We start from the raw sequence: 25,459 nt of genomic DNA on the forward strand, positions 1-25,459 counted from the left end.
ACAAACGACTTCGTTACTGATGGCACAGCAAGTAGCTTTTGGCTTTCTCCAATCCCGGTTTAGGATTCAATCCCGGTTTAGAGCATCGTGTTTGCACACTGTTCCCCTGCATCCCCAAGGCCAGAAGGAATGATGCAGAGGAGCTCGAGCAGATGCACAAGCAGTCGATTTGTATCGCAGCTGAGGAACCTGGATTGCCGGCAACCCTCGTGCTCCATGACAAACTGCAAGCAGATCTGACTGCTCCGCGCTCCAGAGAGAGACATTATCTTTGTTCTACTGGACGATAAACAAAGCTGCCTTTTCCTCCAGAGGCACTAGCTCTGACTTTCAAGGTGCTTTAGCTTTGAAAAGATAGATAATCCAGAGTAAAAACAGCCTGTGCCTCAGTTCTCAAGCCACATAGAAATGGGAGAAGCCCTTGGAGGATGGTCTCCCGGCAGCGCATAGCAGAGTCCCAGTCATATCAAATAAAGGAGCACTGATGAAAATAGTCCTGTCTCCTCAAAATACAACTCAGTCTGTGGTGGTTATTTAGAGTCCATGACCATGAATTTAAACTCAGCTGGCAGAAATCCTCCTCCCAATCTGGAGGGGGGAAATCAAGTTGGTTCTACTTAAAGTACTTTTCATTTATATTCAAAATCTGCCTGATTTGCATTTGCACTTTGAGACGAAAGTAGCCAGCCGCCTGCTACACTGCGTGGAGGGGGGCGGTGTGGACTATGCCTCTGACAGAGGCTCTGTGTTCTCTGGGGCAGCCATTTTCGGTCCGGGGGCCCCCTTTTTCCATGTCCACCGTCTCTTAGAAATGCAGAGAAGCACTTAGACTAGAGAAAGCTGCGTTTCTCCTCCCCTTTGATTCAGCTGGAAAAACACCCTCTGCAGGTTCATGGACCAGACCTGCTGCTGACGCTTCTGAGGCTTCCACCCCTAATGAGCTCGGGAGGGCTGCTACTCCTGCCACCTGCTCCTTGAGATTTGTCTTTCCTCCGGGTTTTGAATGTTCCAGGGGTTGAGGAACATGGCTTTTGGCTACATATTTTGGAGCAGCAATCGAATATGTCTCTAGAGTTTCATCTCCATCTCCTTTTGGGAAGACTCCCTTGAGTTTCTGTTTCATCTGCTGTTTAAATGGACTCCTTTCTTCTTTCCCAGCCCTGCCTACTGAGTCTGGATGGTTTTTTGTTTTGCTTTGTTTGTTTTTTAAACTTCCCCTGTTTCTTTGCTTTCTGGCAGAGACGTTTTTCCTAAACTACTATTCTAGATTCTGTCACGTGGGGTTCATCATTGTGCAAGGTGTGTAATCAATGAGTTTTCTGTTTCTAAAGTATCCGTTGTTCATATGCATCTAGACCACCACCACTTCTGAGTTGGTTAATTCGAGCCAGGAAATTTGCTCCTACCTGACCGACATCAAGTTCTGGCTTGTGATCATCCTGCCTAGCTCCCTTGGCAGGTCTTGTGTTTACTTCCTGTCCAGTCGGAATCCCATACGTTTCTCAGGCCACTTCCGTCAGGCCAACAAAAATAACTGTGTCCCTTTCAAATTGACCCAGGAATTTTTTTTAAATCTCCTCGTGGGCTTCTTTACCATTCACCTTCAAATCTGTACAAACTTTCTGATCCCTCTCAATCCCTTTCTGATCCCAAATCCTCTTACTCAAGCTCTGCTGTTCTTAAATCACCTCTCATTGTCTGCTGGGCCTGAAACAGCCATCGGAGCCTCATTGCATTCTGTTCCTGTGGTTTTGCCTCTTTTTCTGGGGTGGATTTCTTGAGTCCCCAGTCATGCCCTCCAATCTAGTAAAAGCTTAAGTGTCTCCCCATTCGTGTGACGCCCACTTTCACTGTGGTCGGGCACTGGCCTTCTAGACCTCACAGCCTCCTCTCCCCTTCAGACCTGCACGGCCTGTTGTCTGGGATCTCTGCTTTTCCTTCACAGAAGCCTCGTCCTTCCTCTGGTTAATCGCCGCACGTTTCTTGACTGTCTGTCTGCCCCTGCTTCTGCTCAGATTGAGGCCAGAGTGTGTTCTCAGGTCATCCTTGGTGTCCCGTGCAGACCCGGCTTCCAGGAGCATACATTTCCAAGAACATGCATTTGAAACAGTTCTAAGCTGTTAGGTTTGCAGTAATTTTATGGAGTTTTTTTTTTCTCATCGTGAATACAGCAAGATGGCATATCCATGCTGGGTCACCGTTTGTCTTGCTTTGTTCATTCATTAAATGTGTTGCCACTTATAGGTAGGAAGTGGAAATGTTTATCTCTGCAGTCTAGAGCTATAATCCCGGTAGGCATAATCATCAAATCTAGAGGCACCCTGGGCCTTGGTGGGGAGAAAGCTGGAGAGAGTTTTGTTTGGCTGAATCTTCACGGTACTTCTGGGGTACAGTTAGGTACTCTGCTAGTACTTTCAAGTGCATTGTTACTAAGTCCTCATCATAACCCTGTTAGATCATTACCAGATAATTTTAACACCTAAACCCTTTCAACCCGGCTCTGTTTGGACCAGGGCAATAGTGAACCACGAAGCCCCAAGCCCTGCTCCACTTCCATCAGCCTGGGCATCCACGTTTGTTATTAACTTTCTGGGTGATTCTGTTGCACACCAGAGTTTGTCCAGGTCATTCCCGATGCCTGGACAAAATCAGATCCTTTCTAAATACCTGTGCCAGCCACTTTCCACTCTCACCATTGCCACATCCCTACTTCCAGAGACCCTTTATGGGCAACTCCTGAGCTTTGGGACGTGGGGGCCAGAGGAGACTTTTCTGTTCAAACTGGGTTGCATTTCAGCTTTCTCTGACCCCAGCTTAGAATTCCGTTTTCTCAAGTTGGATCCATTACCACATATCCGTCTGCTTACTGGTTTCCAGAATTTTGTTGCTGTTGTCCTCAACATTTTGTTGCTGTTCTCTTTGCCTGTGGGATTGTCTTTCACTTTAAAATCTCTTCTCTTCATTTGAGTGTGGTTTCAAATGAAGGGGGAAAAAGGAGGGAAATCGGTCATCTTTAATCAGAAAACTATCACGTAGGGACGCCTGGGTAGCTCAGTTGGTTAAACATCTGCCTTCAGCTCAGGTCATGATCCCAGGGTTCTGGGATCGATTCCTGCATCAGGCTCCTTGCTCAGAGGGGAGCCTGCTTCTCCCTCTCCCTCTGCCTACTGCTTCCCCTGCTTGTGTGCTCTTTCTGAAAAATATGTAAATAAACTTAAAAAAATAAAAAACCAACTATCGCTTAATTCTTTTTTTTAAGATTTTATTTATTTATTTATTTATTTGACAGACAGAGATCACAAGTAGGCAGAGAGGCAGGCAGAGAGAGAGGAGGAAGCAGGCTCCCTGCTGAGCAGAGAGCCTGATGCAGAGCTCAATCCCAGGACCCTGGGATCATGACCTGAGCTGAAGGCAGAGGCTTTAACCCACTGAGCCACCCAGGTGCTCCTATCACTTAATTCTTAAATCAAACCCCATCTTTCATATGAGAACACTGAAGCTCAAGGTGGATGACTAATGGGCCTAAATTGCTAAAAACCAGAATTTGTGTCCAGGCAGCTGGATTCTTAACCATTCTGCTCTACCACCTCACTGCAAAACCAGAAGCTAAAGATTCTTCTTCAGTGAGAGAGAATCTCATAGGCTACATGTGTAGAAAACTGCTCAAACAGAAGGGCTCTAACTTGGAAATTGGCAAATTATATTAGATTCCATTAATTTAATGGCATTGTTGTATAACACATGCATTAGAAATTGATCATGAATAATAGATTATACCAGCTGAACCAAAGGCTTTCCAGGAGAACTTTTTGCACATTTCATTTTCGAACAACTAAAATGACATCATTTCCAGAACAGTTTGATTTGTTCTGTGCATCTGAAAAAATAAAAACACAGCAAAGGGACTCTTTAGAGTGTGGACATTTTCAGACAATAGTGCAAAGACTGAAGAGAGGCACATTGTAATCAGAATTGCAATTTGGATGTTGTTACTTTCTGTTCCTTGAGTTCCATACCGCCTCAAATCATGACAGACTATTTTCTGTTGCAAGAGGGAAAGAATCTGTTTAAATTCAGAACTCTGTGCAGACACCTTCCAGGGGTTCTGAAATCAGATTGTGCTTCTGCTTTGAGCTCAACAGTGTACATTTGCGCCTCTTTGCAGCGCCTTTAGGTCCATTCTGACTGGTTTAATCTTGGGCTTTCGGTGGTCATGTAACACATACCATCTTTTGCGTAAGCTTTCCTTGGTACAAGGAATGGTATCGGTATTTTATAGATCACAGAAACCAAATGTCGTCTCATTCTTTGGCACATTTGAGATTTTAAAAAAAAAAAAGAAGAAGAAGAAGGTTATTCCTCAAGGCTGTGATTCTCTTTTAAACCGCCTCTCTCAGATTCTGAAAATAAAGAAGATTTGGCTGCGACTGGGCTCGCATCACAAGAACACAGATTTTGACACAGCGCATGTTCTCTCTTGTAAAAGTCCACGCTCCATCCCTGCGTACATGATCCAGCCCAGGTCTCGGATATATGTTAGACCCAAGAAGGTATTAATTACTTCAGGGTCTCCATTTATTTCCTCATCTGTCTATGGAGAAAACATTTTTTTTACCTTGGGACACATGTTTGCTGCCAACATTAAATGGGAAAAATGTCAGGAATACGAACTACACAGTATGGTGCGGTATTGATCGCCCAACATGTTAACTCAATTAAAATGCATCTAAGGATGGAGGAAGGGAAAATCCTCGTGACGCATGAAGCTGGAAATCAGGAGACAGAGGAGTCTCAGCCTTGCCTGTAATGAGCTGAAAAGCCTTGGGCAGGTCACTTTCCTTTCGGTTACTCATATGAGGGCTTATGTCATCTCCAAAATTCCTCCGATTGCGAGAACTGGAGCCATGCTGGGAAAACAGAGGAAAAAATGGAAGAAGGAAACTTCCGAAGTCTGGAAACAGTGGGTCGGGATTGTTTTCTTCCCTTGACAGGAGCTCCTCTGACGTGCTTTCTGATGGTCTGGGCCTTGGCAGCTGTGGAGTAACCCACGCCCTGACTGGGCACCGAGGAGGTAATAACCTACAAGCCGAGCCTGGGTCAGGTGGTCCGAGAGAAAGAACCAGGAACTTAACTCCGTCTCCAGTAATTGCTGTTTATGCTCCAGAGACAGGTTTTTTCCATAAAGCTTTTAAATTAAGCAAAGGGGGAGGCCCCGAGGCTTCTCTCCGGATTCTTCTCATTTGCATGTCTCCTCCTGTGCCTCAGCTCTCTGGCCGGTCTCCAAGAGGGTTCTTCTGCACTGGGTATGAATTAAATGTTACCGTTTGGGGTTGGGAAAGACCTCCCTCTTGAGAATCTCTAAAATCATCCTCAGGATTCTATTCTTGTCTTTACTTCATAATTTAAACCTGGAGACCTGCCAATCCCCAACATTGTAATAGGGATTCACCAAATTTATCTTTGTTTTATGTATCGGGATTCATTTGCTTTCCCACGGCCCCTTCCTCAACTCGCCTGCATCTCCTCATTTCTCAGACCTTTTTTTCCCCTCTTTCTCATCTGGAGAGATATTTGAACGTGAAGGGGAAGAGGGAATTTTGCAGATTTCCTATATTATATGTAAGATTTACATATGGAGCGCCTGGCTAGCTCAGACTGTGGAGTGCGGCACTCTTGATCTTGGAGTCATGAGTTTAAGCCCCACGTTGGGTGTGGAGCCTACTTAAAACACAAATAAATAAATATATATATAAATATATATATAAATAAATATATATAATATATATATAATATATATAAATATATATATATAAATATATATATATATATATTTTTTTTTTAAATAAAGGTTTCCATAGGAACACTTACATCTTAGAAGGAGGTGGAGTTTACCTGGGAGACTACTTTATGCATTTTCATATACTGAATTTGAAATAGTGTCTAATTTTTATTATCAGTTAACATTCAGGATTTGGGGTTTTTTTACATCATAATTATGTGACTTTTCAATGACTGTGAAATGTTAAAGGATATCTTCGGTCCTTTTAAATTCATGTATGTTTGTTCATGTGAATCCTACCTGTTGTTAATTAATATGACTTTTTCCCTCCAGAACTGCCAAGGAAAAGGAAATTTCAAATGGGAAAACTCTTTGTTTGATCTCATAAGGTTTATACATATAGATCTACTTCCCAATTTTTTTAAATGAACTCTTAAGCATGTACGTCACCTTTTCTTTTCTAATAAATGTAGTTTGTTGTTGTTGTTGTTGTTTTAGCATTTTTGGCTTTTCTACAGACCTTGGGACTTTTTCTGCCCCACGCCTAAGGGTCTGGGAGCATCAGCGTACAACGCACAGGTGTGCAGGCTGACTTTCTGGGGCTCCCTGCACGTGGCCCAAGCAGTGCTAATTAGTACTCAGGAATGTGGCACACAGTGTGGCTGACCCAAGGGGTGTAGTTATTTGGCTGCCCCCAAATTAACGTTTTACTGTATTTCAGAATTGAGTTTAAATTTCTGGTTTCAGGGCGCCTGGGTGGCTCAGTGGGTTAAAGCCTCTGCCTTCGGCTCAGATCATGATCCCAGGGTCCTGGGATCGAGCCCCGCATCGGGCTTTCTGCTCAGTAGGGAGCCTGCTTCCTCCTCTCTCTCTGCCTGCCTCTCTGCCTACTTGTGATCTCTGTCAAATACATAAATAAAATCTTCAAAAAAAATAATAATAATTGTTTTTTATAAAGAAATAAATAAATAAATTTCTGGTTTCATAGTTCTTGCAGCTCACACTGTAGGAAAAAGCACTAGCCACAAGCCAAGAGACCTGGGCTGTCTTTGTGGCTTTGTGACCCCCTGGGTGACCTTGACCAACAAGTTTCCTCCAGAAATGAAGCGGCCTCTGGGGCCGTTTCCACTTTGAAACCTGCTGTTTCTGCTCTGTGCAGGGCTGCTCGCTGAGGAGGAACTTGCCGGCATAAAGCTGTGTGGTTCCAGGTTATCTGAGGGGCTGTGCTTTGATCCCAGGAAGCCTTTTTCCTCACGTGATACCCGTGTTGCAGCTCTGCTCCTCGAGCCTGGCGAGAACTGCTGGGAGGGAATCTCATCTGCGATCGCTGGTCCGCCTCCCCCGTCAGCTCCGTGTTCTCTGCATTTCAGATGCCCGGGACAGAGGAGTCCCAAGATTCGGGCGGCCCCGAGGAATCCAAGGGAAACCTGGAAAGTCCCAAGCAGGGCAGCAGTAAAATGAAGCTCAAAAGCCGACTGTCAGGTGAGTGGAGCCCCGTGCCTGATGCAGCCTGCCCAAAACTGAACTTCCAGCCTCAGGAGTGCGAAGATGAGCGTCATTAACAGAATGAGCGCCTCCCCCTCCCCTTACAGCTTCAAACTTATTTTCCCTTTAGATAGTGCACGCCCCAAGCATAAAACTGCCCTCAGCCTGGCTGCCTAAGTGAATATTTTTGTTTGAGTCATAATGAAGTGAATGTCAACATCTCCGTTTGTCTCTGCTCAAACCTAAATTTCCTGTGTGTGTGGTTCATTGACTTGCACAGAACTTCAGGTGACCCGTGCCCTGTGAACATTCCTAGTGGCCTGTCTTCCCGGCAGATGGCCCTCTCCCTCAAGCTCTTGGTCGACCAGAACGAGGGGCAAAGAGTTACTGACTTAATATGAAATCTGCCTCTCAACGAAGCAGGCGGAAAAATGGGGGGGGAGCCTCAGCTCTGGAAACAGATTTCACATTTCCTGGGTATAGCCTCATAGCAGCTGGCAGGTGCTCTGAGATAGAAAGTTCTTGTTGAAAGCAGAGACCCCATAGGGTGCCTGGGTGGCTCAGTTGGTTAAACGATTGCCTTTGGCTCAGGTCATGATCCTGGAGTTCTAGGATCGAGTCCTGCATTTGGGCTCCCCGCTCAGTGGGGAGTCTGCTTCTCCCTCTGACCTTCCCCCTCTCATGCTCTCTCTCTCTCTCTCATTCTTTCCCTCTCAAATAAATAAATAAAATCTTTAAAAAAAAAAAAAAAAAAGAAAGAAAGAAAAAGAAGAAAGTAAGCAAGCAGAGGCCACATACAAGATTACCTATTATGATCCAAGGGTCCTAGGCACCCACTCCCTGATGGGCTCTTTCTCCTATTAAACAACAAACAAACCAAAAAACCCTGAAAGTTACATTTTATGTCTGCATTGGTATAAAAGTACAAGCTGGATTCTTTATTATCTCTTCATTACCATGACGTTTACACTTAAAACTTTCTTATGGGCCCTCTACACTGTGTCTGCTGGCCTGACGGAGAGGCCCGCCCTAGCTACCTACCCATGAAAGGCGTCTCATGAGACCTTGGGCCACTGACTTCAAGCCTCTGAACTTCCTCTCCCTCACCTGAGAAAAGGAGATAATAATCCTGACTTTGAAAGGGTGAGCAGATTAAAAAACCAACAAAACACATACAGGAGTGGCCAGCCAAAACACAAGGTGTTTTGTGTCTTAGACACAAACCCCTGTGGAGGGGTGCTGTCTGTGCCGCCACCCAGGACCCCTGCCACCCCCGCCCCTGTCGCCACTGCCTGGCTCTCTGCTGAGCTGTTCTCAGGTAAAGCGACTGGTATAGGACCCTCAAACAGATCTGTTTCTTTTAACAAACCAGAGTCACAAAGTGAATTAGTCTTTTCGTAACTCAAAATAGTTAGGCAGTGTCTATCAGAACGCAGGGTGGTGACCAGTGAAATGGCCAGAGGCTGATAAGTTGGAGGGGAGACATCGTGAGGTCCTCACGCAGAGAGACCGCCCAGCTCCCCCAAAGCCCTGAGAACAGCAGAGAGAAATGCATTTCATTCCTGTGTGTGTTTGGGGCCTGGACGTCACAGGGGCGTAGCAGATGAAGAGCTTTAGGCCAGCTGTCTTGGCACAGTTAATCAACACCTTATCAACAGTCCCCAGGAGGGCCACAGGGCTCTGGGGAAGTATTAGGGACCTTTGAAACGCATACGGTCACATTCCTCATTTTATGGATGAGACCAGAGGCGTTAAGGGAATCCCAAAGGTCACTCACTCAGTGCCAGCAAAAAGATCTGCCTCCCAGATAGTTCTTCCCCACCCTGGCTTCCTGAGAATCCTGATGGGAATCCTACTCCCCAGGCTGGGGCTATAGGGTTACAGACATGGGGACCGGGAGATAGCTGGGGACCTTCCAAATCATAATTCTCTAGTGCTGTTTATGCTATTAATTTAGAACAAGCAGCACATTCAGCTGAGTAAAATCCACAGCTGGTTGTTGTTTGCCACAAATGGAGGTCACCCTCTCTTCCTGCCCTTCCCATTCACCTGGGGCCATAATAAGCAAATTTGTGTAACAGGCATGAAGCCGAGGAGAACTGTGTTCACTTCTCAGCCCTGCTGTGACTTGACCTGAGACCAGTGACTTGACTTCTCCGGGTCTTCGTTTCTTTGGGTGTAGAGTGAGGATTATACTGTACATTTATTCTGTATATCAGTGCCCCATCTCAGTTGAAAGATGGAGTTGAGAGAGGGAATGTGGCACTGCCCCTGCAGGTATGGCCGCGATGGCCCGGCCCACCCCACCCCTGCCGACGTTAACATCACATTCGTCACTGTCGTTTCCAACTTTGTCATTGTTGTCTCCTCTTTCCCTGTCAAGAGGGGAAGATGCTTGAATAGTTTCAGACAGGAATATTCTTAAGAACTTTAGGCGGTGATAAGGCGTGCGACAGGAGGTATGAAGATGGAAGTCTGTCCGGGCCGTGGTGCTCCAGGGAGGCATCCAGAGGACACAGGATGAAGCAGGGCCAGGGCCTTGGCAAGATTTGACAGAACCCAAGAGGAAGCCAACGGTGGTCTGGACAAGGGAGAAAATGCACCAGAAATGTTTAGGGACAATGAGGGAAAAATGGTTAGAAACACAGTTAGCAACTGTTTTTCCTCCCCAGCTTTCCGAAAGATCCAGTAATCCAACAGGAACCACGATTGAGTCCAGCAGAGCTTGTCAGGGAGGTTAGGGGTAAGGAGCCCCTCGGGGAGGGAGCTGATGGTGCCGGCAAAGTGAGGCAAAATGTCAGGCGATATTGATGGGCTCCCCGGTTTGGGAAAGGACGCAGGAGGAGGACAGACCCTCTCCTTTGAGAATCAGCAGGCCAGAGCCACGAACTCATGGGGCAGGGCCGTGGGAGATACGGCTGGAAAAGTAATTTGAGACCTAGGAAGGCGGCTTATGGAGCTGGGTCTTCATTCGGTGCCATGAAATATGTTCAGCCTGAAGACATTTGAATACAGGAGATTTTAATGTGATCACCTGCTAATTTGTCTGTCCTGTAAACTTGGATTTTTATTTCCTAGTTTCTAAAAGCGAGTCACTCTGGTATTCGTGTGTTGGTATCACACTACTGTATGTGGTTTCTCTTCTATTGAGCCAAGTGCCCCCCTGTCAGCTCAAAAGGCACTTTCTTCTAATAAATCTTTTTCAAATGAGTAAGCCTGCCAAGATGGAGTGGTCTGGCCATGAATTAGTAAGTCCTGAATTATTAAGGAGGTTCTGTAAGAAAAAGTTCCAGCCTTCTCCACTAAGATTTTTGCCTAGTCTGGCTCCAGAATGACTAAAGTGATTTTATAGAACATTTTTCCTGATATCCTAACCTGAATTTTCCTTACTTCATACTGCCCTTTTTGCCAGCAGGGTTCCCTTTTAATTTTAGTATTTTTGATTTATCTGTGTTAATATCCTACACTTGTGATCTTTTTAAATGGAATTTCTCTTTGATTGCAAAGAAGTCTCAGGTGTTTGAAAACCTGTATCACAAAGTTAATATGTAGCTTTTGAAACACCAGGCTTTTAGTGATGTTCATGTTAATATAGCTGTATCAGCACTCTTCCAACTTTTCATCACCATTAAAGACTCACTATATTATTTTTAAAAGAGTACAGAATCATCCTGTTTTATTCCATGAAAAACTTTCTGAAAAACGTTTAGGTAAATTGAATTTTAGGTCATCAAATAAAACATAGTCTAGGAGAATTTGATATTACAAAGAATCTGTATATGCATATAGCTATATATAGCTATATACACACATGTGTGATACATTCATAATGTATCATGTAAACATTGTGATGTGATTATAGCTATATTCAGTGTAATTGAGCCATCATTTAAAATAATTCCCTTGGGACGCCTGGGTGGCTCAGTTGGTTAAGCAGCTGCCTTCGGCTCAGGTCATGATCTCAGCGTCCTGGGATCGAGTCCCACATCGGGCTCCTTGCTCCGCAGGGAGCCTGCTTCTCCCTCTGACTCTGCCTTCCACTCTGTCTGCCTGTGCTCGCTCTCGCTCGCTCTCTCTCTGACAAATAAATAAATAAAATCTTAAAAAAAAAAAATAGGGGCGCCTGGGTGGCTCAGTGGGTTAAGCCGCTGCCTTCGGCTCAGGTCATGATCTCAGGGTCCTGGGATCGAGTCCCGCATCGGGCTCTCTGCTCAGCAGGGAGCCTGCTTCCTTCTCTCTCTCTCTGCCTGCCTCTCAGTGTACTTGTAATTTCTCTCTGTCAAATAAATAAATAAAATCTTTAAAAAAATAAATAAATAAATAAATAAATAAATAAAATAATAATTCCCTTATTTTAAAATAGCATGTAATATAAACTAAGTATTGATAAAGGTATCTTTAAAAATTACTACAAAAATTTCTTAAGACACAAAGTTCTAAGCATAAAGGGAAAAATCGATACATTATACGTTAAATTATGAATTTTTGTTCATGTGAAAATACCAGTAAGAGTGAAAAAGGCAAGTCACAGACATGGAGAAGATACTTTCAATACATAGATCCCATAAAGGACTCAAATCTAAAACATTAACAATAGAAAAATAAAAACTCCTATAAATCAACAACAAAAAGACAGAAACCCATTACAAGAATAAGCAAAACAGGCACTTTACAACTTTATTGGGAAAAAAAAAGCCACTGTACAAATTTACAAAAGTTAAAATAGCCAACGAATTTTTGAAAGAAGTTCAGTCACATTGGTCATCAGTGGAATGTAAATTAAAAACCACAAGAGGGCCCCTGGCTGGCTTGGCTGGTGGTGTGTGGGACTCTTGATCTTGGGCTTATGAGTTTAAGCCCCATGTTGGGTATAGAGATTACTTGAAAATAAAATATTTTAAAAAAAAAAACCCACAGTGAAATGTCATTATGTACCTATGAGATTGGCTGAAATTTAAAAAACTGGCACCACCAAGTATGACGATGATGTGGGGAAACTAGGACTCCCATACGGTGGTGTTCCAGCATTGGGAAAGGTGGCTGTGTAATTCGAGGCTCAGCAGCTCTGCCTAGGTCTGCACCCCCCCACACGTGGGATTCCTATGAGAATGTTCCATAATAGTCTGTTCTAGATCAAGGGTCGGCAAACTACCACCCACAGCTGTATTTGTATGGACCACAAGGTAGAAGTACTTTCTGTATCTTCAGTGGATTTAAAAAAAAAAAAGAGAGAGAGAGAGAGAATATGCAGCAGAGATCATCTGTGGCCCATAGAGTCTAAAACATTTACTGTCTGGCCTTTACAAAAAAAAAGTTGTTGACCCTTGTTCTAGAACTGAAACCGGAAACAAAACAAGTGTTCATCAGCAACAGAGTGGATAGCCAAACTGTGATAACTGTGGTGTGTTTATACAATGGAGTAGTATACAGAAATAGGATGAACAGACTATTAGCACCAACATGGGGACTTTCGCAAATAGATGCTAAGAGTGAAGAACCAGATGCAAAAAGTACATATCTTTTTTTTTTTTTTTTAAGATTTTATTTACTTATTTGACAGAGAGAGGCAGGCAGAGAGAGAGGAGGAAGCAGGCTCCCTGCTGAGCAGAGAGCCCGATTCAGGGCTCGATCCCAGGACTCTGAGATCATGACCTGAGCTGAAGGCAGCGGCTTAACCCACTGAGCCACCCAGGTGCCCCAAAAAGTACATATCTTATGTGTTCATTTATATAAAGTTCAAAAATAGGCAAAAGTCATCTCTGATGTTGGAAGTCGGGATAATAGTTACCATGGATGAAGGCTGGTTAGTGGTGCCAAAGCAGCTTTTGAGTTCCAGAAATATCTGTTTCTTGGTCTGACTGTTGGTTTCTGGAACATTCACTTTGTGAAATTTCATGGAACTGTACACTTATGACTTGTGCAAATTTATGTGAGATTTTATTCTTTAATAAAGAAGTTTATTTAACAAGTCATTACATGGAAAAAAAAAAAAAAAAAGAAAGAAAGAAATAAAGCACCTGCCCCAACAATGGAAGTGTACCAAACAGAGTAATGTTCCTCCGTCACTAGAAAACCATCTATTGGTAGCTTTCTCACTGTTGGTTACCACCTTGTCAACTCTGGCTACCTCTTACTTAGATGAAATGTGTACATTTTCCCATATCCAGTTTGGTTCCTTCAAAGACTGGCACTTGCTTCATTATCTGGCATTAATGGCCCCAACAGACCCCCAGCTTAGGCAGAGCTTATTGGTAGAAAGCAATGAGCTACTGAGCTCATCTAATACTTTGAAAGTACACCAGGCTTCTGAAGACCATATAGTGTTGAGGTAAATTCAACAATGTTATGCCTGTGATAATCATAACATTTTTTCCATCCCATATCATGCCATGTTTTTCTCCATGTTTTCACCAGGGGGTGTACACCGTCTGGAGTCTGTTGAAGAATATAATGAGCTGATGGTGCGAAATGGGGACCCCAGGATCAGGATGTTGGAAGTCTCCCGAGATGGCCGAAAGCATTCTCTTCCCCAGCTGCTGGACTCTACTGGGACATCACAGGTAGGACAGTACCATGGAGCCTTTCATTTTCTCCGACTGTCAGAGTTGCCTGGTTAGGGATGTAAGAGCATGCTTCCACCCCTGGGTCTTGAGGCTTTCTTTCACTCTTTCAGAGACCAATAAGAGCATCCTTCTGGGGAAGAGCTGCCCACCTGTGTGGGCAGGGTTGTTTGGGACTAGAGATGTAGCACAGAGAACGAGGTTCATCTGTGGAGGCTAGGAAGAAGTCAGCCCAGGATTTGAAAACAGTAGAGAAAAATAATCCTTTGTTGGATCTCAACATCTTGCTCCCCTTCCTACTGTGTGTTTTGGACCCAAGAGCTGCTTTCAATGCCAGGAGACAATGGCGCCTCACGGTCTGTGGTCAACCACCATCGCTTGTTCAATGGGCGCGTCAGGTGTCAGCGTAACCACTGGGTGGGCGGGTGAGTGTTGGGTCATGTGAAGTGGGGGGAGTGCATGTGTGTGCCTATACCATGTCTAGGATTTTACCTGTTACTTAGTAGTGGTTCAAATAGACAAGTTCACAGGACTGCAGTTGGGGGTAAAGGAGGCAATGATGTTAATATTCCAGGACCCGCCCCACAAGAACTCAGGGATCCCTAATTCTTCACAGGGCTCTTCCGCAATTACATTATCCTCAGTCCAGTTACAAGTGTGTGAGCTCCCAACCTAGTTGAAGCCAGGCTCAGTCCCTGGGGAACTTGTGGAGTGTTCTTGCAGTCCTGGCACCATCAGCCAGAGGGCTCAAGAGAAACCATTGGCATCTTGCCTACAGTGAAGCAGCCATGGAAATGGAGGGTGGAGCAGTGACATCCATTAGTGCATATAGACTCATGAATCATAGAGATGAAAAGGTCCTGGGGCAGGTCATCTGGGTCAAGTCATTCCTTTGGGTGTGTTATCACCATTTTACAGACGGGCCAGTGAATCTCAAAGAGAGTGAGTATTTCACTCAAAGTGATTTGCCAGAATCCCTGGGAAGAACATTTTACCTAGCCAGGCAAATAACAAGCACCCGTGTTCCAGAGGCAGCTGCTGATCAGGTTATTTTGTGTGGAATCTACCCAAAGACAACTTGAGTTGGGACATGGAGAAAAGGCAGAGCAGAAAACCTGCGTGGGTCCTGGTTAAAACTCCTCCAGACAAGCCTGTGACCTGCTCAAAATGATCCAGCTGGACCAGCAGTCAGGAGGTAAACCGGAAAGTCGTAGGAGAACCACTTGTCAGGCTGTTTTAGTTAGTGCAGAAAGTAACAGAAGGTTTCCTGCCATCACAGCCAAGGAGGCCTAGCTTGAGATGATTTCTTAAGTGACCTGCTGAGAAGCCTGACCATACTTATAGCCCAGAAATACCTATTTCTGACGAAGCTCCTAGAAAGCACAGGCTGGTGAGATTTTAGAGGAAAGATTTTTTTCCCTTGTCAAAATGTCCTTTTTCTTTTCTTCTTTTCTGCTCTTTTCTTTTTCTACCAGGATTCACCCTTCTTTTCTCTTGTTCTCTCTCCCTTCCCTACAAAGCATTGAGGAGGATAGAGCCACCCAATACATCTTTCCACCAGGATGGAAATATCTTATGTCCGTCCTGTCCAGTATGGTAGCCATTTGTGTCTACTGAGCACATGAGACATGGGCAATGAGACTGAGGAGTGTATTTTTAATTTTAATCTTTGTTTAAATATAGACAGCCAGAGGTCACTGGTGGCTGCCATCTTGGACAGCGGAGGTCTAAGAAGTGCAGTGGGACCCCTAAAGCTCATCAAGAGAATAAGTCAGTGTGCAGGCCTCTGGTTTCCACGGGCTCCCAAAGGGGAGATGGCAGGAGGTGCAGCTGGAGAGAGAGTCCCTTACAAGTCCACACATGAACTCCATATTTGAGGGCTGGAAACCCATAGGCTGTGTCTGGCCATCTTCATGATGGTTTCAGTAAAAGGGCAGTAACCCTGCCAAGCCAACATTTTTTAAATAAATTAGAGTCTGGGAGGCCAGCATAGCTAGCAGATATTTTGTAAAACTGCAAAATAGAATTGTTCTAAGCTGCCAGGAATACAAAAATATCATTAGCAGACATCTCATTTCTACCTTTGGATGTAGAATGTACTCATTAAGGCTAGAAACTATTTTCTGATGTCTCTTTTCTCAGATTAAGCACAAAGTTATTTTTTCTTCTTTTTTTGCTTATGCTGGACTATCTGTCTCGTTTCAGAGATTTATTATTCTAAGAAGAATAGCAAGAAGATAGATTGTAGCAGTGCTTTAGCAACAGATTTGCTTAAAGTCTTATTTATGTTCTAAACGGTGAACCCTGCTTGCACACGTGTACGTGTGGGTGATGGACAACAAAGGGATTGAGATGTGAGCCCCTGCATGCCAGCACAGGGGGAAAGGGCAGCTGATGGGAAAGTATTTTATTTTCCAAATATGAGGGGTTAGAACTGAAACTGCTGCCCTTTGTCAGTGGGGTGTTTTATATGGAATAATAGTTGTTGGGGCTTGCGGTTTGGGTTTTAATATGAAACAAGGGCTTGCTACGTTTTTAGTTGAGTGAATTCAGCTTAAAATGGCAAGATACTTTCTAACCATGATGGTGAATGGGGTGGGGGTAGGGAGCAGCTTCCAGGGAGAACCTGACCACAGGATAGCCCTCCTACATCTCTGAGGCCTCTCGGCTTCCGGTTCCTGACTCCATTCCAGAAAGCAACTAGGAGGATGTGCGGGGTACCATCAAAGGAAGGGCACCACTGGGCGCCTGCAGCCTCCAGGCGGCTCTTTCTGCGGCAAGGGCAGCACCACGTGGCATGTGACAGCAGGGGCTGGTCCTCTAATGGTGTCCATCGCAAGCTCCTTCATGCTGCTCGGCCAGAGATGGAGCAGGGAGAAATGGCTGTCTAACCCAAAAGACGACTGAGATTTTCAAAATCTGAATATATTTCTATGCCAGAGGCCCCAGAAGGGTACATGCGACTATCCCTGACCTTGCCTTATGCTGACTTGTAGGAATATCACATTGTAAAGAAGTCCACGCGCTCCCTAAGCACCACCCAGGTGGAGTCCCCGTGGAGACTCATCCGGCCTTCGGTCATCTCCATCATCGGGCTTTACAAAGAAAAGGGCAAGGTGAGCTCCTTTCTGCTCACTCTTTTGGCCCAGGTGAATGTTAGCATCTGCTTCTTACATGGTTAGCTTTATTACTGTCTTTTTTTAAATGTTTGTTTATTTATTTATTTATTTATTTATTTGACAGACAGAGATAACAAGTAGGCAGAGAGGCAGGCAGAGAGAGGGGGAAGCAGACTCCCCACTGAGCAGAGACACCCCCCCCCCATCTGGGGCTTGATCCCAGGACCCTGAGATCATGACCTGAGCTGAAGGTAGAGGCTTTAACCCACAGAGCCACCCAGGCAGCCCTGTTTTTTTTTTTTAAATGTATTTTATTTTATTTATTCATGAGAGAGAGAGAGAAAGAGGGAGAAAGAGAGAGAGGCTCCCCAAGGAGCAGGGAGCCCAATGCGGAACTCGATCCCACAATCCTGGGATCATGACCCGAGCTGAAGGCAGACACTAAACCTACTGAACCACTCAGGCACCCTAGCTTTATTACTTTTTTTTTAATGGAAATAAAATTAAAAGGTACAAAGAGGAATAGATTGAGTGGCCTTTGTGTAGATTAGAGGGGATTCCCTCGCCTCCTCTCCCAGGGGCTGCTGAGTGAGACACGCCCTCTTGGCCTCTCAACAGAAGGAGTCACCTGCTCCTGGGAGCCAGGACACAGGGTGGGGTGGACTGAGTGCTCCAACATTTGCGACTATTGAAAGAAAAGCCACTCCTGCAGCTACAGGGGATATATCCCTCATTATCCTTCTGAATGAATTTCATAGCATTGCCTCTATCACAGAGAGTAATACAAATAAGTTGGTATTATACAAATACCAAACCATCCATTTTGATATTACACAAAACAGGAAGACTGACACCAAAGAATAAAATAAATATGGCACCCAAATTGTACGAAATGACTCTCCTGAGCTATTCATTGATCCATGCAAAATTAACGTTTTTGAAGATCATAGGTTGTCAAATACTGGCAAGTTCACATGTTTCAAGCTAAAACTTTCTCCCTTTAATGTGATGTGCAGCTAGTACAATGCAAATAGATCTGAGGAAAGAAGTGGAAAAGAGAATGCAAATTTAAATTTATAGCCGGTTAGCTTAACTCTGAGCCTACCTGGGAAGGAGGTCTCAGTTAAATAGAAATAAGAGCAGATGCCCTCGGTTAAATACTGCCTTGACAACCTTTCTGCTTGGGGTGTAGGGCCTTGGCTTTAGCATTGCTGGAGGTCGAGACTGCATTCGAGGACAGATGGGGATTTTTGTCAAGACCATTTTTCCAAATGGATCAGCTGCAGAGGATGGAAGACTTAAAGAAGGTAGGAGAAACCTCTCGGTGGCTCTCAGTGGTGGTGGGCTCTGATTCCATCACCTTTGCAAGATGTGAAGCCGGTGGCATAGCAGCTAAGGCCATGGGCTTGGGGGTCAAGTAGACCTGCACGGAATCTAATACTTACTACATCATGACCTTGGACAGTTGATGTAACCTGAGCTTCACTTTCCTTAGTTTGTGAACTTTGGAATATTAGTACCTGTCTCGAGGAGTCATTGTGGGGATTAAAGGAGATGATGAGCGGAATGATTTGGTATTTTTTATTTGGGTCTTTAAATGTCTGTCTTGTCCCCTTGGTTCTTAATCATGTTCCTTGCCTTGAAAATTCCTAAAAGCTTACAGGCCATTTTTGTCTCAGGGCCAGAGTGCGTGTGTGTGTGTGTGTGTGTGTGTGTGCGTGTGTACCTTTTATATTCTCCATAATCCCTGACATTTTGCCATTTTGCATAAACATACTAAACAAGTGCATTTTTTCCTCCCAGCTTTATTGGGATGTAATTGATCCATAACATTGTGTAAGTTTAAGGCAGACAGCATGATGATTTGATGTGCACATATATTGCAAAATGAGCAGCACATTGAGCGAGCTAACACCTCATCACATCACATAATGACTGTGTGGTGGGGCGGGGTGAGAACATGGGAGGTCTACTCTCTTAGAAATTTTCAACTGGACAGCGCAGTATTGCTAACCATAGTCACCGTGCTGGGCATTAGATCCCCAGAAACTATTCACGAGTCTTGATTTTTTTTCCTCCGTTTTTAACACACTTCCTTCTTGAAATGACTAAATCACACTATTTGTAGTTACCCTCAGAAATTCTCTAACCGCTCAGTTCAACTGACCCAAATTGTGGGTACTCTTATATTCAGCTGGCTTATTTTTTTTTTTAATTGATAAGAATCCCCTAGAGTCTCCTTTTTCTAGGCAGAGCTACCCTAGGAGGCTGTATGCTAATGTTCAGACATGACCAGGCTTATGTAGAGGACAGAATATTTATTTCTCTCTCTTAGAGGAAGGATTAACTCCCAGGTGATATTTGTAGCTAGTTTCAGAACAATGGAAAATTCTAACAGAGCATTTTTATAATGGATGTGCCATGTGTTCATTTGATTGAAATTCATCCTACAGTAACAGGTAGAATGGAGAAAAATGGAGGAAAAATCAATGGTGAATGTTAATAGCACTTGATTCTCCTAAATACTGTTTTTTCATACATGTTCATTTACCATAAAGGTAAATCATTGGAATGTATTTCCAATGTGTTGAATGGTCTTTTAAAAATCTTACATAAAGATTTTTAAGAGCATGAGCAGTCATTTTAATGATCGTGTCCTTTTCCCGTGTGGAAGCAAACCAAAAACCTCACCTAGTTAGGTGATTATTTTTAAACAGATTATTTCACTTCTTTTACAACCTCTGTAATTGCATTAGAGAGAAGGCACATAAATGCCTGGGCTACTGCTACATTTTCAAACTCACCTACAGGATTCCTTAAATGGAGTCCACAGTCCATGAGAAGGGAAAAAGGTATGTTTTGACGCTGATTTACACTTTGTTATAGGTAAGGGAAGTCCCTCTTTTGTCCTGAACTGCTGTACAAAGTTCATCTGTTCTTCTCTTGGGGGCCCCTTCGTAGTGTTTTTGACAAACTGTTATTCCAAAACACAGACCATGTTACAAGAGTACAAACCAAAAACAAACTCTGATAAGTCAACAGGATGTCCAAGTTCTTTTCTATTCCCAGAAGACACTCTCAACAGCTGGAAAAATGACCTGACTGTATCTTCCTGGACTTGAAGATGAGGATGAATCCAGGATAATTTGGGAGAAAGAGAGAGAGAGAATGAATGAGAGAGCGGTTTGGCATTAACCCACGATAATGTCTTAGATAGAAGCATGGAGTGATTGACCAACTCCATGACTGGGAACCTGGAACAGCATCAGTAACCCCCGGCATCCAGACTATTTCTGGAGTCAGGGCTGCCATTCTTAAATAATATCTCAAAAGTTTTTTGTCTCTGTTGTTAAAACCATTGTCCACACCCCAGGATGGTTCTCCAAGCTCAAAAATCTTGTCTTCTGCAAATACAGAAGTGGCTTCATCACGTGTTGTGTGTGTTCATGCTTTCTTGCCGGTTGGCTTACGTTTTTAAATAGATACTATGAGGAAAGACTTGGGCCTCATTATTGTGTTTTGATCTCTAACCTTGGGACACTTATTATCAAACTCGGCAATGACTAAACAATAAGGTCTGGGTACTTCCCCTGGTTGTTTTCATTAAAGATGGAGATGGCAGAAATACTGAGAAAGGATATGCATTATTCGTTGTCCCATTTTGTGAAGTTCCCGGGAGCTAAGCTAATGGAAACACACTGGAACAATAAAAATCATCTTATAGAATTGTAAATGAGGTTCCATACGCTGTCCTCTTCTGAAGCTCGATGTTAACATACGCCTGTTTGGTCACCAGGGGATGAAATCCTCGATGTAAACGGAATACCGATCAAGGGCTTGACGTTCCAAGAAGCCATTCACACCTTTAAGGTAACAACATTCTTATCTCTTTTGTCTTCTTTATTTTTTTGTCCTTTATTTCCTTCTGGTTTTGGTTTGAGATTTTTTTTTCCCCCTACCCTTTGATCTCGGAACAGTCTGAATGTTTTAGCTCTCCTCTCTTCTTGTCTTTCCAGCAAATCCGGAGTGGATTGTTTGTCTTAACAGTGCGCACAAAGTTACTGAGCCCAAGCCTCACGCCCTGCTCCACACCCACACACATGAGCAGATCCAGCTCCCCGAACTTCAACACCAGCTCGGGCAGCTCAGCGGCAGGCCCCGAGGAAGGCAGCTCTTTGTCCCTGGGTCGGAAGGCCCCCGGGCCCAAGGACAGGATCGTCATGGAAGTAACACTGAACAAAGGTGATACCAGCTCTTCCCCACTTTCATCGTATTCTCTTGAGTAACAATTGGCAATCTGGGCTTGGACTAACTTTTTCTATTTTTTCTATAAATTGTTCTTTTGGAAAAATCTGCTGCCAACAACCTATGGTATTCTCTAAATGGACAGTGGGATCAGAAGTAGAGGTTTTAGTCCTTTCACTGAAAAAAATGAAAAGAAGTTACCACTAGGACAAAGTCTTTTAAGCTCTCCCCAGATGAGTCACTGTGTGTTAGAAACCTGTGTTTAAAAAAAAAAAAAACAACAAAAAACAAAAGAACAAAAAAATCACAGACTGGTTTAATTCTATGGTTAATATAAAATTTTAAAGAACAGGGGCGCCTGGGTGGCTTAGTCGATTAAGCATCTGCCTTCGGCTCAGGTTATGATCCCAGGGTCCTGGGATAGAGCCCCTCTTGGGGCGCCCTGCTCAGCCAGGAGTCTGCTTCTTTCCCTCCCAATGCCCCTCCCCCTACTCGTGTGCTCATTCTCTCTCTCTCTCTCTCTCTCAATTAAATAAAAAGTCTTCAAAAAATTTTTAAAGAACCAAAGATTATAGTTAAGAAAACATGTAACAACAACTAAAAGTTGTGGGTCTTCACCAAATCTTACTGCTTTTCAACTTTCTTTACTTTTTCTTTACACCTACTATGGAAATATGGTTGGCAGTTAAATACTAGGAGATTAGTTGCTGGGGGGAAAAAAAGGCAAATAAAAGAAAACCTAAAGCTGTGTATCCAGAATAACAAATACTGGGGGCCCCTGGCAGGCCCAGTTGGTGGCACGCACGGCTCTTGATCTCAGAATTGTGAGTTGCAGCCCTATGTTGGGTGTAGAGATCACCTAAAGTCTTTTAAAAATATATGTATTACTTTGACTCTCCCTATTCCCAAAAACAGATTTGCGGAGGTTCCTAAGACAAAGCAGAGAATGGACCACTGAATAATTCACACGGCCCATAGTTAGCCCCCCGGTTCTGCTGCGGACTCATTTTATTTACAGACTAGGATGATGTTGACAAAGAAAAGCAGGATTTCCGTTCTGAGTCTGATCACAAATAAATGGTTATTGGTCTGAATATACATTAATGCAGCTTCAGATCACTTATACTTTTTTTTCTTTTCTGTGACCGATGCCTCTCACAGAGCCGAGGGTTGGGCTAGGCATCGGTGCCTGCTGCCTGGCTCTGGACAACAGCCCTCCCGGGATCTACATTCACAGCCTGGCCCCCGGATCCGTGGCCAAGATGGAGAGCAACCTGAGGTTCGTTGTGAAGCCAATCGTACGGGCTTCTCGAGTGTTAATGAATGTACACGTGAGGTACCCTGCCCTATTTAACATCCTTGTGTGAGCGCCTCAACTTTTGTATTATTGGCACTAATATAGCCAAGATTACAATTAATAGCATTTCCTGAAAGATGAAAAGGTAATCTAAATGAAAGTAGTGTTGACGTAGAGAACTCTAGATCTTGGTTTGCCTATTTTGGTCTGTTTGGACTCGGAAGCTCAGTTTCAGAAACTTGACAGAATACAACTCTGTATAAATATCTATGATTACCTGAGTATTTCCTTTCATGTTTATATTCACTTATGCAAAATTCATCTGTGATGCCGGGAACCGCTCCTAACAGTTCATGATCGCTAAGATACACAGAGTCCCGAAATCCTGCCCTTCCTTCAGCAGGAGGCCTTTGTGATTGAACATGACCTCTTGAGGCTTTCCTGTTGTTTCACTTCTTTTTGAGTGATGTTGTCTAGAAGCTTATTGTCTGAAATCACTGCGTGTCTGATTTCTCAGTCCGGCTAGTAGATCGGTAGCCTGGGTGTGTGTTTGCACAAGAGATGTCTAGGTGTTCTGTCTACAGTAATTGCCCACCTAAACTTCACAAGAAGTACACACATTGCACAAAGCGTCCTGTGCAAACAGTATCACCTTTCTCCCCTGTAAGCTTCCCAAGTCCTTGAGCAGTTGAGGAATTGTCCAAAATGACATTCCTTGAGGTTGCCATTCTGGGGCCCTGTCAATAGATTATGTTTTTAGTTAATCATCAGAGTGAATTTCCATACCAAAAAAAGAAAAAGTTAGCAAATCATCCAAAGTACATTAAAGAAAATATACTTTTAGAACCCCAGGAAAAAAAATCCTTTAATGACATCCCAAGATGATGTTTCTTTCTTGAATGGTTCCATATGTCTGGAACCTGCCAAATGAACATTCTTCAAATCCCACATAAAGAGTCTTTGTTCTCTCATACTGAGTTCTCTGCCTATAATTTCAAGTCAAAATGGGCATCTTGTCCCCAATTTCTCATTTCTTCAAATTTAAAACGTTTTTACAAACTCTTGGGTAACCTTTGAGCTCCAGATATTTCCTCCTCGAATTATATTACAATAATCATTTCAAGATGGCAGGAAAAAAGAAAATGATGGTGGTCAAGGGGCTATCTTGTGATGAAAAGGGAGACAGACCTGACTTCAATAGTGTGTGATGTCAGGGTGACCTCTCTGAGCCTCGGGCCTTATCTAAATAATAGGAATAATAATACGTAGTCCAAGTAGTGTTATGTGAATTGTTCGTAGGGGCACCCGGTCTACACCATGTGCTCAAGAAATGAAAACCCTTGTTATTGTCCCATTATCAATTTATTTAACTCAGATATGCATGACTCCTTTGCCAGCTTAATATCCAACATGCTTTATGAACGTGTTGCCTTTTTACCCATATGCAAAGACAAAAGGATGTCATTTGCTTGCTTAAGGTATTCAGAAAAGACTTCATGTTATAAACCTCTCCTGTAAGATCCTGTAAAAAGCTGTTACCTCAGAGTGCTGGTCATTTGCCTTCCCTAGCCGCGGTGATCAAATCCTGGAAGTGAACTCGGTCAACGTCCGCCACGCTGCTTTAAGCAAGGTCCATACCATCCTGAGCAAATGCCCCCCAGGACCCGTTCGCCTTGTCATCGGCCGGCACCCTAACCCAAAGGTGAAGTATTTCATATCGTTCTGAGGAGGGGCAGAGGGCGTGGCTGTTTGTGCAGCAGCAGTGGGACCCGTGCTCGTATGATGACGCACACTCTTTGGTGAGATAGTTTACCCAGCTGGGCACGGTCATCAGTGGCTTGTGGTCACACGGCGACCAGGGTAACCGATACCCATGGGAAACAAATCACGGGTCTGGACTTCTTCATCTTCACGCTCGTAGAAATTTTATGAGGAAATTTTGATATTGTTATTGGTGAATATAAAATATGATTGATAGGGCGCCTGGGTGGCTCAGTGGGTTAAGCTGCTGCCTTCAGCTCAGGTCATGATCTCAGGGTCCGGGATCAAGTCCCACATCAGGCTCTCTGCTCAGCAGGGAGCCTGCTTCCCTTCCTCTCTCTCTGCCTGCCTCTCTGCCTACTTGTGATCTCTCTCTGTCAAATAAATAAATAAAAATCTTAAAAAAAAATAAAATAAAATATGATTGATAGAAGATAAGAGTACTGGGTTCCTAGGACGTCCCAGCTGGTGGTTTGACCTCTGGTGAGATACTGAACCTTTTTGGGTTTCTGCATCCAGAAAATCTGAGAGCACTGGACTAAATGGTCTGTCCAGGCCATCCTTGACCTGAGCAGAATACTTCTATAATTAAGGCTTAGGAGCCCACTAATTTTTTTTCAGCATCGATATCACATTATTGAACTTGCAGACCATCATAGCCCCTGTTTCCTCGGACTTTGCTGATATGTGATTGTATCTTCTCTATACTGAAGCAGTTGCTTTGAATGTTTTAAGGTTAACCAGAGGCCTTTAGCAAATTGGACTTTACTGGCCTTGAGCACTATTATTTTGTTGTTTCGAGTACTTGATGTAAAAGTGTTTTTAGGTTAGCTTGTCTCTAGTATTACAATCGGATGTATCTTTATGAAATTTAACCTTTTCTTCCAACAACTCAAATGCTCCTTAAGGACATTAGCCCTTGTCGTGCCTGTCCTAGGTATCATTTGTACTGTTATGTCCTAAATGGGCCCAGGCCATTTGATGGACTCACATGCCATTCTGAGAGTGAGACGCCTGTGCAGAGAGACCTGGCGGGTCCTCCCATGTGTGAGATTTCTTCAGTATGTAAATTATATGGCATCATGTTTCGTGTCTCAGTGGGGTCCATTGCACTGGCTTTCCACAGTGCTTGGTCAACCATTAGGCTGATTCAAAGTCAACTCCACTACTGTTTGTTTCCCAGATTGTGTTCTCTCGTCTACATGCATTCTCC

At 43.8% G+C, this 25,459-nt stretch overlaps 1 protein-coding gene across 9 annotated transcripts in view; it reads left to right on the top strand.

The window, feature by feature from the left end:
• Positions 1-25,459, top strand: part of PDZD2 (PDZ domain containing 2) — a 355,674-nt gene that overhangs the window by 299,207 nt on the left and 31,008 nt on the right. For all 9 annotated transcript variants that reach the window (XM_059173721.1, XM_059173722.1, XM_059173719.1 and 6 more), the window contains 8 exons: positions 7,150-7,261; positions 13,679-13,824; positions 16,821-16,940; positions 18,136-18,250; positions 20,740-20,813; positions 20,960-21,185; positions 22,350-22,467; positions 24,055-24,187. In XM_059173721.1, coding sequence (XP_059029704.1) covers positions 7,150-7,261; positions 13,679-13,824; positions 16,821-16,940; positions 18,136-18,250; positions 20,740-20,813; positions 20,960-21,185; positions 22,350-22,467; positions 24,055-24,187 — 1,044 coding nt within the window. The remainder of the gene's footprint in view (positions 1-7,149; positions 7,262-13,678; positions 13,825-16,820; positions 16,941-18,135; positions 18,251-20,739; positions 20,814-20,959; positions 21,186-22,349; positions 22,468-24,054; positions 24,188-25,459) is intronic.

This window comes from Mustela lutreola, chromosome 5 (genome assembly GCF_030435805.1).
Source record: "Mustela lutreola isolate mMusLut2 chromosome 5, mMusLut2.pri, whole genome shotgun sequence".
Taxonomy (NCBI): Eukaryota; Metazoa; Chordata; class Mammalia; order Carnivora; family Mustelidae; genus Mustela; species Mustela lutreola.